Consider the following 15,162-nt stretch of genomic DNA (forward strand, 5'->3'; position numbering starts at 1 on the left):
GGAGGAGAATATTTATACCTTCAAGCATTGCGTGAAGTATTGGAAGGGCAAAATGACTGCACACAGTTTATCCAGAAAAGAGATGAAATACAACCAAAGAAGTAAAGAGGATTTTATGTTATTGTTGTTTCATGTGGCATTTCAGACCTCACTCATAGCGTTTTCCTTGATTAGCACTCAGTAGCTTCAGTAATAGGAAATGCCTGCACAGCAAAGTAAAACTGACTTCTTCGTTTTAATATTTAAAGTGAGGTTTGGTCCCTGCATTATGCAGCCTGTACTATCCTTAATGTGATGTTAAAAGGACACAAATGTGGTGTACTCCAAAATGTTATAATACTCCACCCATTCAGTGGAAAAGATTGGGAAAAAAGTACAAAATACTCACTTTTCTTTCATTACTACCACTGAGGTGCCCTTTAGCAAAGCCTTTAATGTCACCCAGACATCACACCCCACCCCAGCGGCTTCAGTGGAGCTGCTTTTTGTGAGTATTTATTACACGGCGTGCTGCGGGTTGCCTGTTCTAACAGTTGAGTCTAAGGTTTATTTTTTAGCACCTGGCGGCTCTTTTTAATTCTCATCTGTAAATAATCTGCTCTTTCACGTGATTTAGTTTATTTTGAAAAGTCTCAACAGAATCTTGAGCTTTATTGTGAAAGGTTTATGTGGAACATAAACAAGCGGACACGCGATGGTGTTACCGTTGTTGTTGCTAATGACAACGCATAAAAACAGGGGCTTGTAGTGTGGTTATATTAAATATAAGAGAAAGAAAGAACTTTAAGACATTAATATAGCCACTACAGTGACCATCAAAATGATGAAAAAATATTGTCGTAAACAGTTTATTTTGCGACACCACGAAACAAACGATAGCGTAAAATGAAACGATAGACGTTTTTATATCGTCATCCGATATATATCGTTATATGAACAGCCCTATTTGTCAGCACTTATTAAAGGTTTGGTTTTGATCAGACTTCTCAGCGATCCCTTTGAACTACACTAACCTATATGAAAAGTGTAGATTTGTTAACATTAAGTCACTAACTTTTGATATTGAGCTCATTGTGATAAGATTTTTCAAAGCTAATACAGCATAATGCATTTAACTTTAACTAACACATGTTTCTTCCTAAAAAAAAAAGAAAAAAAAGAAAAACATTAGTGTATAATTCACACAGAAACATTCTCAAATCAAACCTGAGATATGTTGCACTCTACAAATATGTTGCTGTACACAAGAAAGCACATTTTATTTAAAACGTGATTTTTTGTCTCCTAGGGCAGCGGTCCCCAACCTTTTTTGCGCCAGGGACCGGTTTATACCCGACAATATTTTCACAGACCGGCCTTTAAGGTGTGGCGGATAAATACAACAAGATAAAACTAGTACCGGTACCGAAAAAAAGAAGATTTATTCATAACACATGTGAAAAGACCCAGGAAAACCGAGTTAACGATAAAAACGATAACAAAATAACGCTGAGAACCGATAAAAACCCTGAAAACCATACATTTCACACCTGAGCCGCAACTCTCGCAGCCCGGTACCAAACGACTCACGGACCGGTACCCGTCCGAGGCCCGGGGGTTGGTGACCGCTGTCCTAGGGCATATAATTCAATAAAAATCAGTGAATATGACATATTTCAGAGCTTTAATGCTTAGATAACTAATTTTTTTTTTTATATTAATAAGACGTTTAGGTGGTGTAACACAATTAAATTGTGCAGATAACACACCAGACTAAACCTGCACGACATAAATAATGAAACACAGATGCAAAAAATATGTTCCACCTGACAATCATTGGACAGCTGAACTTGCAGCTTGGATGAAATGACCCTTTCATCCCAATGTAGATATAGGTCTTATTTCCATTGTCTCCAGACGACCAGGTATGGAAATTTACACTGTGCATCTAAAAGTGGCATAAGCACAAGCTACGCTTTCGAGTCAGTGACGTGGAATCAGGGCGGGGTTTGCGCAGTTCATCACCGCACAGGTGTAAGAGTGTGGAAATGTGCGTGCTGAAGAACAAGTTGTTTGAGCTACTCTGCGCCGTTACTTGGGCTCGGTTCTCGACTCTGCTCTGGGATGGATCGCAGCTTCGTGGGGAACTGCCCGCCGTTATTCTTCCTCGCCCTCATTTTTGACGTTATTGGTCTGATTGTACTGTTGGTCGGGATTTTCGGAAACCTTAAGCTGGACGGCCGCTTCTATGGAGATTTCCTCATCTACACGGGCTCACTCATCATTTTTCTCAGCTTAGTGTGGTGGGTACTGTGGTACACGGGAAACGTACAGCTTTACTCGGCTGACAGGACGAACTCCATCAACTTAAGATACTGGGCCAGGAAACTGTCCGAGAGGCTGTCCGTGAGCGGCAAGAAGCCCATGGAAGCAGATGACTTCAAGAAGAAAAGCATGGGGAATGGGAAAGAGATGAGCGGCACTGTGCGTGCGTCTGCGCCGCCTCGGGTTATGTGGGAAGGTGGCAACTTAGTCTCGTCCGGCCATGACAACAAAGGCTTTGATGGAGGGACTGAGTGCGCATCCCTAGCATACAAAAACATGGAGCTGGGGGTGCTGAGGAGCTCAGATGTGGGTCTGCAGGCACAGGATTGCAAACCAGAGAGGCTGCTCTGACAGATCATGGTGCGTATTTCACCCAACAGCAAACCAGAGGCCTTATTCGCGTCCTTTCTGTCTTGAGTCTATTATTGGAACTTGTTCAGTGTTGCGGAGACTTTGAAAACCCATTCGCTCCCTCCCTAACCTACTGAATCTCCTGACACCGTAACCTGTTACATTCTGTAAAAGTTAAAGCAAACCTCTGAAAAATGTATGATCCCCAAAAAGTCTGGCTGTGTGGAACCCAAAAACAATTCTAATTGAAAGTCATAAATATTCAGCACGTTGCCCTGCTTTCACCCTTCCTGCCACTTTGCTGCTGTTTTGCTTGTTGTTAGCTGCTCACTGCCACAGCATTAAGTCTTTCATCAGTGATGTTGGCATCCACATTGTCTTACATAATGACATTTTACATCACACTACCCTTAGATGTCACCCACAGGGAAAGGGGGGGAATGGGTGCCCTCAGATTAGAGCTCTGCCAAAGAGTGGAGCTCAACACCAGCTCCCCCAAAGAGTAGCTTTCCAGGACCTTTCTCAGCACTCAGCTCATGAACAACTGTAATAATAGATTGAGGGGTTTTTTCTTTTCTTTTCCTAGCTGCTGTGAAAAGATCTTCAGTGGCCTGTGGCAGCTTTTAATTAATGAGCCTGACCATTTCTACTCACCTTCACAGTTATTATTTTAGCTGTCAGTTTGCTTGTAACTGGCTGGCAAGCCAGACCTTTGGGCCAAAATGAGCAATTGCATTTTAATGGAACAAAGCAGCACTTTTGATCCAGTGAAATGGAGTGCGGTAGATAGGTAGGTGGGTGGGTGGTTGTAGGTATGGTTGGGCACCCGGCCACAGAAAACGAGCAGGGATCATATACGAATCTGCCTTTGCCCATCCAGTAGTTCCATGTAGTTAACTCTAATGGCTCCTAGCCAGAGTCCTACATTACCTAACTTGACTAATGATCTTGAGATATGGAAATGTGACAAATGGTGTGGTCACAAAAGCAAACACTGTATTCTCAACAATAAGGCTGTGTTCTGTACTCTGACTTTACTGCGTTTGATGTAAGACAAGCAAGCAGTGAGACACTAAACTAAGGTCACGTCCCATGTTTCTGGGAATTCAACACAAGAGTCGGTATACCTCCACTGGAGTTTATATTTTTCTACATTTACAAGGTTTCTGGTACTAAATCTTAAAGCAGTTTTTCCATACATGGATTAAACCTAGCCCAGGCCCAGAAAAGAAAAAATTCAATGAAGACTTTTATTGAAAAAAAATTTTATGCTTATGTGGGCTCAGTCTATGTTTTGGGAGCTGAGCCTTACTGACTAAACAATCTATTTTATCCAACATTTATACAATGACATAAAAAGGGTTTTACAGTTTATTTAAAAATGTAAAAGCCAGGAAGCTGACAATTTTAAAATCAAGACTTGATATTTATTAAATTAGACTTTTGATAAATAAGATATTTACTCTTTAGAAAAGTATTTTTCAGACAAACATCCAGCTGTAATTGGAAAAAAAACCAGCCATCACAGGTTAATTATAAATCATAGCTACTGAAAACTATGTTACTCCCTGACTAAACTGCAGTCAGTTATGTTTAGATAATATTCTTTTAATTTGACATGTTTCATTGCATGTCTTTATTGCATTTTAAATTTCATTCATCTAAATCTATTCTTTTTGTAATTAAACCTAGCCCCCTTTAATCGTACACTTGTCTTTTTACTTCAGTATACTGAACTAAACTTTGAGTCAGTATCACTGAACTCACTGCCCACAGTTCTGACTGAAGGCACATTATATTACCCGTGTTTATCACTGTACATTCCTCCAGTGATCACACGCCTCCACCTAAGGATAACATTGCTTTTGTAGCAACCACCTATTCTTTATATAATGAGTCAGCGTGTAATGTGTTTATCAGTTAGATCTGATATTACACTGTGGACCTACAACTGCAAACAAGATATTTCATAACATACATTAATCCTGCCATTAGCAGTTAGGATCAGGATTTGGTGTTGAGACGTGCATGTACTTGTTGCTATTGTAGGCTAATAATGCTGAATGGATTCACTGTTGGTTTGTTTGTTTCTTTGTTTGTAGTAAACATCTAGTTCTTTCAAAGGTTAATGTATTTTTATGTATTTTTCATTTCTTTTCTTGGGGGTTAAATAGCAGATAATAATCAGTTATTTATGTTAGTTTATTATTTAAAATTTATATTCACATGCCCATCATGAAAAAAATATTTATACAATTAACTTGGCTCTTAGTTAAATAATGGTAATATCCTATTACCATGTTCTGAAAGTCAGTTGCAATTGATACTTTAATTGAATCTGATTCTCAACTCGGCCAGTAAATAAAAGCCTCATCTCTTCTTCTTCTTTACAGGTGATGACCGACTTTCCCATTGTTTTGAAGGGTGGTTCTCACTCCTTCACCGTGCCTGAGCCACGTTCCAAAAACTCCAACAAACTGAAAAACCTGAGCCAATGTCACTTTTTAAAAAAATATTATTAAATAGAGGAGACAGTTTCTTACATCCACATTAAGGAGACGGGCTGTGCACATTGGAAGAAAAAGTCTTGGAAATAGTCTTTTTTTTTTGTGCGCTGTTTTCATGACAGATGTCAATTATTTTTTCAATAAAGTGTATTTGAATGTAGTCATTGCCTGATTATCTTCATGGATGACTGCTTATGTCTGATGCTCTCCTTTTTTTGAGTTCACCTTCTGTTCTGTATGTCTATTTTTTTCTCTCATCATTGTTGGACGCTGCCTGGTGTTTTTCTTTGTTGCTGTCTTCCTGGATGCAGTAGGCTTTGTTCTCTTCTTCATTGGCATTTTCACTCCCCTCGACTTCTGGGGTTTCTTTGTCTTCTCTGGGCCACTCCTCATGTTCCTCAGCCTGGTGTTGTGGATCTTCTGGTATCTTGGAAACCTAGAGGTACCAGTGGAAGACCTATTACATCACTGAGATTCTCCATTTGTGTCATAATTAGAAGCACAAAGCAGATTTCTGGATGGTGATGTTGGACCATGGAATCTGCGCTGAAGCTTCAGGTGCAGATCTTCACATTTAAAGCATTGTGTAGTCGAGAATAATTTTCCTTTAATAAAGATCTCTATATTCTGTAGGGTGAAAATTCTGAGCTTCATCACAATCTCATAGGTGGATATTTGATTCACCAACAAAAGAGATGGAACCTTGACCTGAAATGCTCCCTGTATGCTGAGCACCTTAAACTCAGCAGCTGCACATCAGCATGTAAGACAGTCCCAAAGTAACATTAGCAAGAGAGAAGAGACTAAAAGAAAAGTGCAAATCACAATGCTGTATGCTTTATTGTTGTGGTTGGTTAATACTTCCTTGTGTTGCTTGTTTTACTTAACCTAACTTTGTTCTCATTTTGTTTCTTGTCATTTTGCATGTTTGTTTGTTTGTTTTTTTTGGGGGGGGGGGTTACGCTGTTTGGTTTCTTACATTAAGACAGTGACATGGTAACTTCTTATCACCTTCTGATCAGGGACATATCCAGAGGGGGGTCACTTCGGTCCCCCACCCTCAATCCAGCCCCAGTACCAGCAGGCTTAAACTACTACAGAAGAACAACTAGCAGCCAGTGTCAGAATGTACTTTACTGAAATATTGTTATAATGTACTTCAGCTTTATTTTTGTGTTGTGGCAATTTCTACTTCAACTAATTTTTTTTTTTAATTCGTTAGTGCTCTATATCATTAACTTTAAAGGTTTATATTATCATTTTGCAGATTTTAAAATATAAATCCATTAATTGATGATAATGTGTTATTACAGATCAAACTATCCAAAAGAATCAAAGTAAATCAAATCCAGCTTAAAGTTTGATAAGTGTTACTCAATCAGTAATTATGATCCAGTAATCTAATATATATGATTCTGCATAAATAGTATTTTTAAATATTTTTGATGATAAAACTTTTGTACTATTACTAATTAGGGACAATGGATTTGTTTCCAACAGTTATTCAATACATACTATGTTCAAACTCTTTATCAGTGCCACTTTTTGTGTAGTACATCTAAATGTGGGCACAGAGATGCACATGAGCCTGAAATTCATGCCCAGTGTTTTTGACACTATATTCATTTCTGATTAAATATTCAGATTTCTTGTGGGCCCTTGAATAGACCCCTGGAAAAATCCTGCAAGTAAGTGTTTGAGTGCACTGTGGTTGTGCTTATTCTAGCTCTTCTCTGATTCTCCAGTGTAACATGATTCTGTTTTGATTGTTTTGTTTCTGTTTTAAATAGTGTTTCATTTATTTCATCAAATTTTTTGGGATGTTAAATGTGTTTCCTCACTCTGGCCTGGAAATCAGGAGACTGTCCTCTATTTGCACATTTCTACTTCATTTACATCCTGATGAGATTATTCATGTTGTTCCTTTGTCCCCACTGATTTCCTTCTAAGGCTTTTGCTCGTGATTAGTCTCTGTGGTGATTTTCTTGTTGTGAAATCTAAGAATTGGTCACACAACCCATTTAACAGAAACCAGCCAAACTGGGTCTATTAGTTACTGGGGCAAGTGTGCTCTCATTTTACAAGAATTTGTTTGTGTGAGGAGAAAAGACAGGAACATTTTTCAGTGATACATAGTCCCACACATATGCATCCTTACACATATGGTGGAGTCAAACTTTTGAACAGAGGTTGTTTAGAAATATGTATTCTGACGTAATCTTTACCAGGAATGAGGTACAACTTGTTTCTCTGTCATACACCTTATTAACAGTCTAAGCTTATCACCACAATAATCCCCAGGCTTACAATACTGACAACAAGAATAGCGCTGCAACACTAAACTGTTATCAAGTACATGTGATGAAATGACATGTTGAACAAAATAATGGATTTCGAAATGAAGCTACAGTGCCTCGTTAAAGTCTTTGCACAATCCCCATTTCCAACTTATAATCTCTTTTGATATAGCTGTTGTTTTTCAAGGAGCAATCCCACGCAGTCATTTAGTCTCTCACAAGGGAAGTCTTTGGGAATGTGTCAGCATTTCATTACTAATTCATAACTTTAGCCTCGTTGCTCAAACAGGTCCAGGAAAATTACTGTAGAGATGGTTGACATGTGATTCTAAGGTGTTGCAATCTCACTTTGTGTCTGTCTGTCTTCTTGTGTCTCTGGGGCTTCAGGTTCCACCTCACACCTAACATGCATCTCAGTTACCTGTTGTCTGCCTGCTGAACAATGCCCGGCCAGCACCCACATGCAAACACACCTAAGTTTGGCCTGGGTCAACTGACACTGTTTGCCTCAGTGCAGTGGTGACAAAGGCTAAAGTGATTACGTTCTAATGTAGTGTTGTGTTGCAGTCAGGCATGCCAACAATTCATACTGTTCTCATATGATGTCAAGCAGTCTTGCAGTCCAAAATCCAATAATGGCGTTTAATGGTACTTTTTTAATGGTACTATCCTCCAAATTTAAACTAAAACTGGCATTATCAGGGCCAGTGTTTCCCTCGTTAGTGAGCTGAGACATTTTCAAATTTGTGCTTTGACTTTTCATATTTCTTTTTAGCCCTACGACCATTTCCTCAGGAGGTTTTGCTATTTCCAAGTCACCAAGGTAAATAAAGATGTGTTCTAATGTTAACTAGGCATGGTTAACCTACTTTCCTTTGGTATTGCACACATACACGCCCTAGCCATAGTTCAACTGATAACACTGGCTCAATTGGACACAATACTGTACAATCATTGTTTCTTTATATCCTGCTGACAGGTATAGTTATTTATGGGCGGTTTTAAGCTATATTTAAATACAATGAACTTCCTTTAAGTTCATTGAAATATAATAGTATTCTACTTGCTTACATTTTGTCCTACATTTCACTTCATTAACAAAAATTAACTGAATGTGAACAGGTGTATTTTAGCAGATTGACCTTTGGAAAAACTTTAGGAATATGACAGGAAAATACAACATCAACAAACAAAATGTTAAGGAAGTTGGAAATAAATCATTTAAAGCTGCTGTGTCTGAAATATGTTGGTATTCCATAGCTTTATCTTATGTTTCTTATATTATATTATTATATAAAAATAGACATCCTATATTTACTGATTTTTAAATCTAGATTTTGTTTTCATGTGGATGTGGACTGTGAACATGGTTATAATATATTATATATTCTAACTGTATCTTCTCTAACTAATTAGCTTCTTTGACAAGAAATAGCTGTTTTTAATCATACGAGAACAGCAACAATGTAGCAGCTCATCTAGCTCATGATGCATCACCAAACATCAAAATCTGAAAAAATTCTAGCAGTAATAATGATTCTAGTGAAAATGGAAAAGTAATTGTAAAACAATCAATATGACCTTGACCTGAAGCAAAACTTGGTTGACCCCTTAGGTGATCATTGTGTGCAAGTTTTACTAAAATCTGACCAATATTATTGGAGGAAGAGTGAACTGTCAACTGTAGATTGACAGCTGGATAGTCAGAACCCTCAACACTGTATAAGCTTGGCTGGATAAACTAAAAATGACCAACAAATTCATGTTTTTTAAGTTTGAAATGGTAAAGCAAAATTTACATAATTTATATTTGATAAACATCCATTAGGGACAATTGACTTAAGTGGATTATTTACATTACCTGTATAGTAAACTGTTTGTGTATGTAGGGGCGATCGTGGCTCAACAGTTGGGAGTTCGCCTTGTAATCGGAAGGTTGCCGGTTCGAGCCCCGGCTCAGACAGTCTCGGTCGTTGTGTCCTTGGGCAAGACACTTCACCTACCGCCTACTGGTGTTGGCCAGAAGGGCCGATGGCGCGATATGGCAGCCTCGCTTCCGTCAGTCTGCCCCAGGGCAGCTGTGGCTACAACTGTAGCTTGCCTCCACCAGTGTGTGACTGGGTGTGTAAAGCGCTTTGGGGTCCCTAGGCGGGACTAGTAAAAGCACTATACAAACACAGGCCATTTAGCAAAGATAATTTTCGAGGATTTTTGAAATAACTTATAACATTTTTTTTAATCAGATTTGTGCAGGTTTTTGTGCCTGTGCTCAGAATAGCACCTGGGTGACCAGACTTTGAGTGACAAAGATTTTGCTTAAGTAAAATGTAACTGCCCTTTAGCATTGTAGAACAGTAAAAGGTTTTGTTTAATGAAAGGCAGATTTGCAATTTTGGAAACCTTATCTGACTCTGGTATCTGTGAACTGTTCTGCAGCACAATCAACGTAGCACAGAGAACAGAAAGTTCACTTTGAAGCTAAGACCTAGGGTGTCCCATATTTATTATATCATTTGTTTTTTGTACAAATTAAGGAATTTAATTTAGTTTTCTTCACATCAAGTCATATCCTGGTTGTTCTTTTCATTTTTGCTTTGTTTAAATTATTAAACTATTTTTGTTAATGAATATCTAGTTTTTCTACCAATGAAGAAGTACTGAGATCACAACAGTCACAAACTGCTTTAAATATGGTGATAGTGTTTTTCTATTCAGGTATGCTTGTATTGCATTAGCAGTGGGTTTAGAATCATTGCCAATTACATGGTTTCCTGATGGCATTGCATGGTGGCTCAAAATCTCACAGTACTTTTTCCATTCATTATTACATTTTTTTTTTTTACAAATCTCCTACACTGCTGACTAAATCTTCAACCCATAACTGTACCTCTACTGTATTTTAAATATGTCTACATACGTATTAGTCTTTGCATATTATTAATGTGGATTTGGACAGCAAATTGGGTTCTTTACTCATTAATACCTGTTGCCACTGGATTTTCTGTCCAGTTCTTTTGTAATGTCCTTCAGCCTTTTCTGCCTTTTCTTAAACATGACACCACTTCTGATGAAGCTAGGTTTAATTTTTCATTTTTTTCCACGCCTGCCACTTCTTCTTGATATCCAATATTCAAAGAAATTTTCTTAAAAGATCTTCAGAAAGTCTGGATATCTACTGATCAAGGCTGGTTTCAAATATTACAGGAAAGTCTGCCTCTGCAAAATATATAGAAATAAATGTTAGCTCTAGACTACGTGTTAGTAAGGGTAGTGTAGATGCTTGCTGTGCATCATTTGATTTTGATTTTGATTTTATTTAGTGGTGGACATTTAAGTCAGCTGTATGACTGGACTTTTGTGTGGCAGAAAAAGGGAACCAAAGACATAACATCTACTTATACTAATTTCACACTTATCCTGACTCTTATGTTACATTCAGTACCCTCCAATCTAACAATTTACATTATGAAGCTGGTCCTGTTTGACAGATTTGTCCCCACAGCACGAGTAACACACACAAAGACACATTAGAGGATGAGAACACACTTGGGTAGCAACAGTAAAACACAGACACGAGGACATAGAGACACAAAAACAGGCGCACACATTGAAATGATGTTTGCTTTTGTTATAAGCACTCTGCAATAAATCTCTCCCCCCACCCACCCACCCACAATGCAACTGCATTTCCCAGTTAATAATATTATTATATCTGGTATTGTTCCTGGTCCACAGAAGTCCAAAAGCAGCCAGGTATCTTGTGAAGTGTAAATCCAATTAAAATTTCAGAATTAGTCTTCTTCAAATAGTCGTACTCTTTAATGAATATTGCATTGCAGCTATTTCTTTACCAACTACAGCTGCTTGAATCCAATCAGTATAACCTGATATGAAAGTCCATTTTCAAAATTAATTCCAAAAATTGTTCAGCTGTGTTTCCTGTAAATTAACTCCTGGCTCCAGGACCTAATTTATCAAAGTTTCTCTTTCACTGCATTGGTGCAGGGTCCTCAATACGTTAATGAGGTTCTACATCACTAGAAAATACTTCATTAGTCTGGATTCTGTGTAAAGAAAGAAGAAGAAACCAAAGTGAAAAGTCAGTCATTAAAACTGAAGGATTACACTATTTAACTTTCATCTGAACTCTTTACTGAGTTGTAAAATAAAGCTTGTTTGTAGAAGGTTTTTGTTTGTTTCTCCTTTTTTATAACTACAGTAGTTACAAAGCAGTCTTTACTGTCAGTTTACACCTATGCTACTTTTTACAATAATTCTATTGCAAACTATTTAGTGCTTTCTAAAACATGCTATTAGCAAAGATTGAAGATTAATAAATCAGTTACTACTTTAAAAATCACTCATGATAATATTAATAAAAAGTAACCTTTGTGCATAAGATGTGTTGATATAGACTGAGCCAAGAACATCCTCATCTTTTCCTTTACAGATGCACAGAAACATACTGGTCTTAGTATTTGGGGGGATAAATATTTCAGTACACTGATTAATATTGCACTTCCAGACCTATAGTCATATAGAGCATTTCTACGCCTTGTATGAATCTACCTACCTGCTCTCTTTTATACAGCTGATAAGCTGATATGATTAAGAGATATACAGGCATACACTTCCTGAGCACTCATCATATAAAGACGCCTCAGATGTTGCAGCATCACCATATAAATCCAGCAGGTGGCAGCATTTGACTTATGTTACACTACCTGCTGTGACTGATACCCCATACACATGTAGCAAAATATATCACATGTGTACATATAACAATAATAATAATAATTATTATTATTATTATTATTAATGGATTGCATTTATATGGATTGCATATAGTGCTTTTCGGGGCCCTCAAAACGCTGTACAATTCCACTATTCATTCACTCTCACATTCACACACTGGTGGAGGCAGCTACAGTTGTAGCCACAGCTGCCACAATTCATTGTTGGTTGAATTTTTACCAGATCACATACATAAAAACCTAATACTGGTGAAAATGAAGACACATGAACCATTTTACACTTCAAAATTTGAGGATGTATATTGCAGGACAACTTAAGGTGATGCACATGTTCATCAGTTTAGTCAGTATGTTGTGATTATGAGCCAAAATTTTGTCCTTATACAATTATTACTTGTGGCATTAATCTGGTTGATGAAAATGCCACTAACAAAGTTTAGCTGTCATTAGCACTCCAAACAAATGTCAATCCAATATCACCTCTAAATCCAAAAAGCCTAATTCAATTCACTTCCATTCGGTTTTATAAAACCCCTAAAAACAGAAGACTTGTACTCTGAGCAAGCATTTGGCAACAGTGGAAAAGAAAAACTCAATTGTTGCCAAAGTTGAGGTATCGAAATAGTAATGCACAAACGTGTGAGAGATGGCAAGCGGTCTGCATCACCTTTTTCCCCCCTAGAAAGTTCCCTGACTGGAGTCCTTGGAAATAAAAGTTCTGTGGTAGAAATAAAGCAAATTAAATGTGTTAATTCAAATTTATTCTGCTAGCCTACTTTCTTCACCTCGCACATTTGGAAAGGAACCATCAGTGCTTAAAGGTAGGTACGTTTTAACCTTTAAAGCAAGGTTTGCTCCTATTTAGAAGATTTAAAGGAAGGCCTTCCATATATCAGCTAGACGGTGATAAACCACATATTGCATCTAGTTCAATAGCATGGTTTCCTCGTAGAATCTGGGTCCTGATCTGCCCAGAGTCCAAATAAAAATATCTGGCCCATCATGAAACCGAAAATAAGGCAAAGAAGACACTGTTAAGACTGTTAAGAAGCTACCAGCAACTGGTCTCGTCAGTTCCCAAACATTAGCGGACTATTGTTAGAATAATATATTTTTCTCACAAGTTTATACATGTGACATGTTTTCTATTGTTTCTATTGTTCTATTGTGAATTATATGTGTTTTGTCTTGTTTTGAATTTTACACAGATTACCAGTATTTGGGGGCTGTAAATGGTGACGCCCATGCTGTTCTAATTCTTGTGGAAGGAATCAATTAATGTTGGCAACTTGATAATAACAAGAGTATGTTAAGTCCTCCTTTAGCATAATCTGATCATAGTAAGAACCTGCTTTTTCACTTGAGGAACATTTCAAAACTTAGATCCATCGTGTCAACAAGTGAACTCGAGATGATAATACATGCTTTTGTCTCTACAAGACTCGACTACTGTAACAGCCTGTTTACTTGTCTAAAGAATAAAGGGCTAGCTTGTCTACAGGTTGTTCAAAACTCTGCAGCGAGGCTACTGACCCACTCGAACAAGGGAGCTCATATGACCCCTGTTCTAAAGTCGCTGCACTGGCTACCAATCAGATTTAGGTTCCATTTTAAAATTCTAGTTTTAACTTTTAGAGCATTACAGGGACAAGTCATTATAGCTGATTGAATCTAGCTTGGCTAATATCATTCTCATTTTGTTTGAAGACCCCAAGAAACCAGGTTAGCGTCAAGATCAGTGAGTTTTGGATCACCCAGTTGATCCTGAACCTTTTAAGCAGAAAAATTGCTATTTTTTTTATTTCCACATACCAGTAAAAGAGTGGTTAAATCATAAATCTCTCAATTTACCAGCTCCCCTAATGTCTCAGCTTTCAAGAATGTGCTCTGTTTTGTTTTATCTGACATTATCAGAAATTTGTTTTCTGTTCTGTTCTTTTGTCTGTTTCTTGTCCCTTTTGATTTTTTATATATATGTATGGTCTGAATTTAATATATTTTGTGTTAAGTTCAAAAGTCTGAAAGCCAGCTTTGACTTTATGTCACATCTGGCTTTGAGAGGAAAGTATTTGTAGGTTCAAAATCTATAGTTCCAAATGTTACTCATAAACCTCGTGAACGGTGCATTACTCCTGGATGTAGCTCAGTTCAAACTGATTACGTCATTGTGAAAGAACACGTGTAGCATGGTGCATGGCCTTTCTCAGGGCAGTATATTTTTTTGAATATTGATGACATCTCAAAGAACGTGCACATACTAGCATCAGAAGTCTAACAGCTTGTGGTGCTAGGCCCCTGTCTAAACCAGTCTACGTCTGTGGCAGTGTCTACACAGAATGAGTGATTTTACATGCATTATTTAACATGATCTTCATATACAGACTCTGTCCTCACAGCGTGGTAGCTGCTGTACTACAGTTAGTAAACTAACCTGATGCACAGAAACCCTGGTCTGGTAAATTACTGCATGGAACTGGAATTATGCAGCAATAAATGTAACCAAGTCTTTACTGCTTTTTAAAAAATCTCCTATGTGTAGAATATGTGTCTACTTTTTATTATTAGGTTTACCATTTCCCATTCTTATTAATATAAGATATAAGAACAGGAAAGAAAGATGATTTAAGTAATTTGGAATGTGGCATAGCTGTTGGTGCCAGATCGACTGCGCTACTGGGACTTTCCAGCACAATCATCTCTTGGGTGTACAGAGAATGGTCTTCTAAAGAGAAAAAATCCATTAACTGACAGTTCTCTAGGAGAAAATACCTTGTAGATACTAAGTCCAAGGGCAGTTGCCAGACTACTTCTAGCTGATAGATGACAACAGTAATTCAATTAACTACTCAATTAAACCAAGGCAAGCAGAAAAGCATCCATTAATCCACAACTTGTGAAACCAACAGCAGCAGAAACCACACCTAGCAACACTCCTGTCAGCCCTAAGAA

General features: G+C 37.7%; 1 protein-coding gene across 1 annotated transcript; it reads left to right on the forward strand.

Moving 5' to 3' along the window:
- Positions 1-1,991: 1,991 nt before the first annotated feature.
- LOC146382106 (transmembrane protein 238-like) lies at positions 1,992-8,638 on the forward strand. The gene is made up of 2 exons (XM_084938425.1): positions 1,992-2,664; positions 5,049-8,638. The coding sequence occupies exon 1, from the start codon at positions 2,104-2,106 to the stop codon at positions 2,653-2,655; it is 552 nt and encodes a 183-aa protein (XP_084794551.1). The 5' UTR covers positions 1,992-2,103; the 3' UTR covers positions 2,656-2,664; positions 5,049-8,638.
- The last annotated feature ends 6,524 nt before the right edge of the window (positions 8,639-15,162 follow it).

The sequence above is a fragment of the Perissodus microlepis genome, chromosome 8 (assembly GCF_051167445.1).
Source record: "Perissodus microlepis isolate ML-2025 ecotype Zambia chromosome 8, ASM5116744v1, whole genome shotgun sequence".
Taxonomy (NCBI): domain Eukaryota; kingdom Metazoa; phylum Chordata; class Actinopteri; order Cichliformes; family Cichlidae; genus Perissodus; species Perissodus microlepis.

Bases quoted from the DNA above. Each gene is read 5' to 3' on its own strand.
- LOC146382106 (XM_084938425.1), top strand. From the start codon at position 2,104: ATGGATCGCAGCTTCGTGGGGAACTGCCCGCCGTTATTCTTCCTCGCC.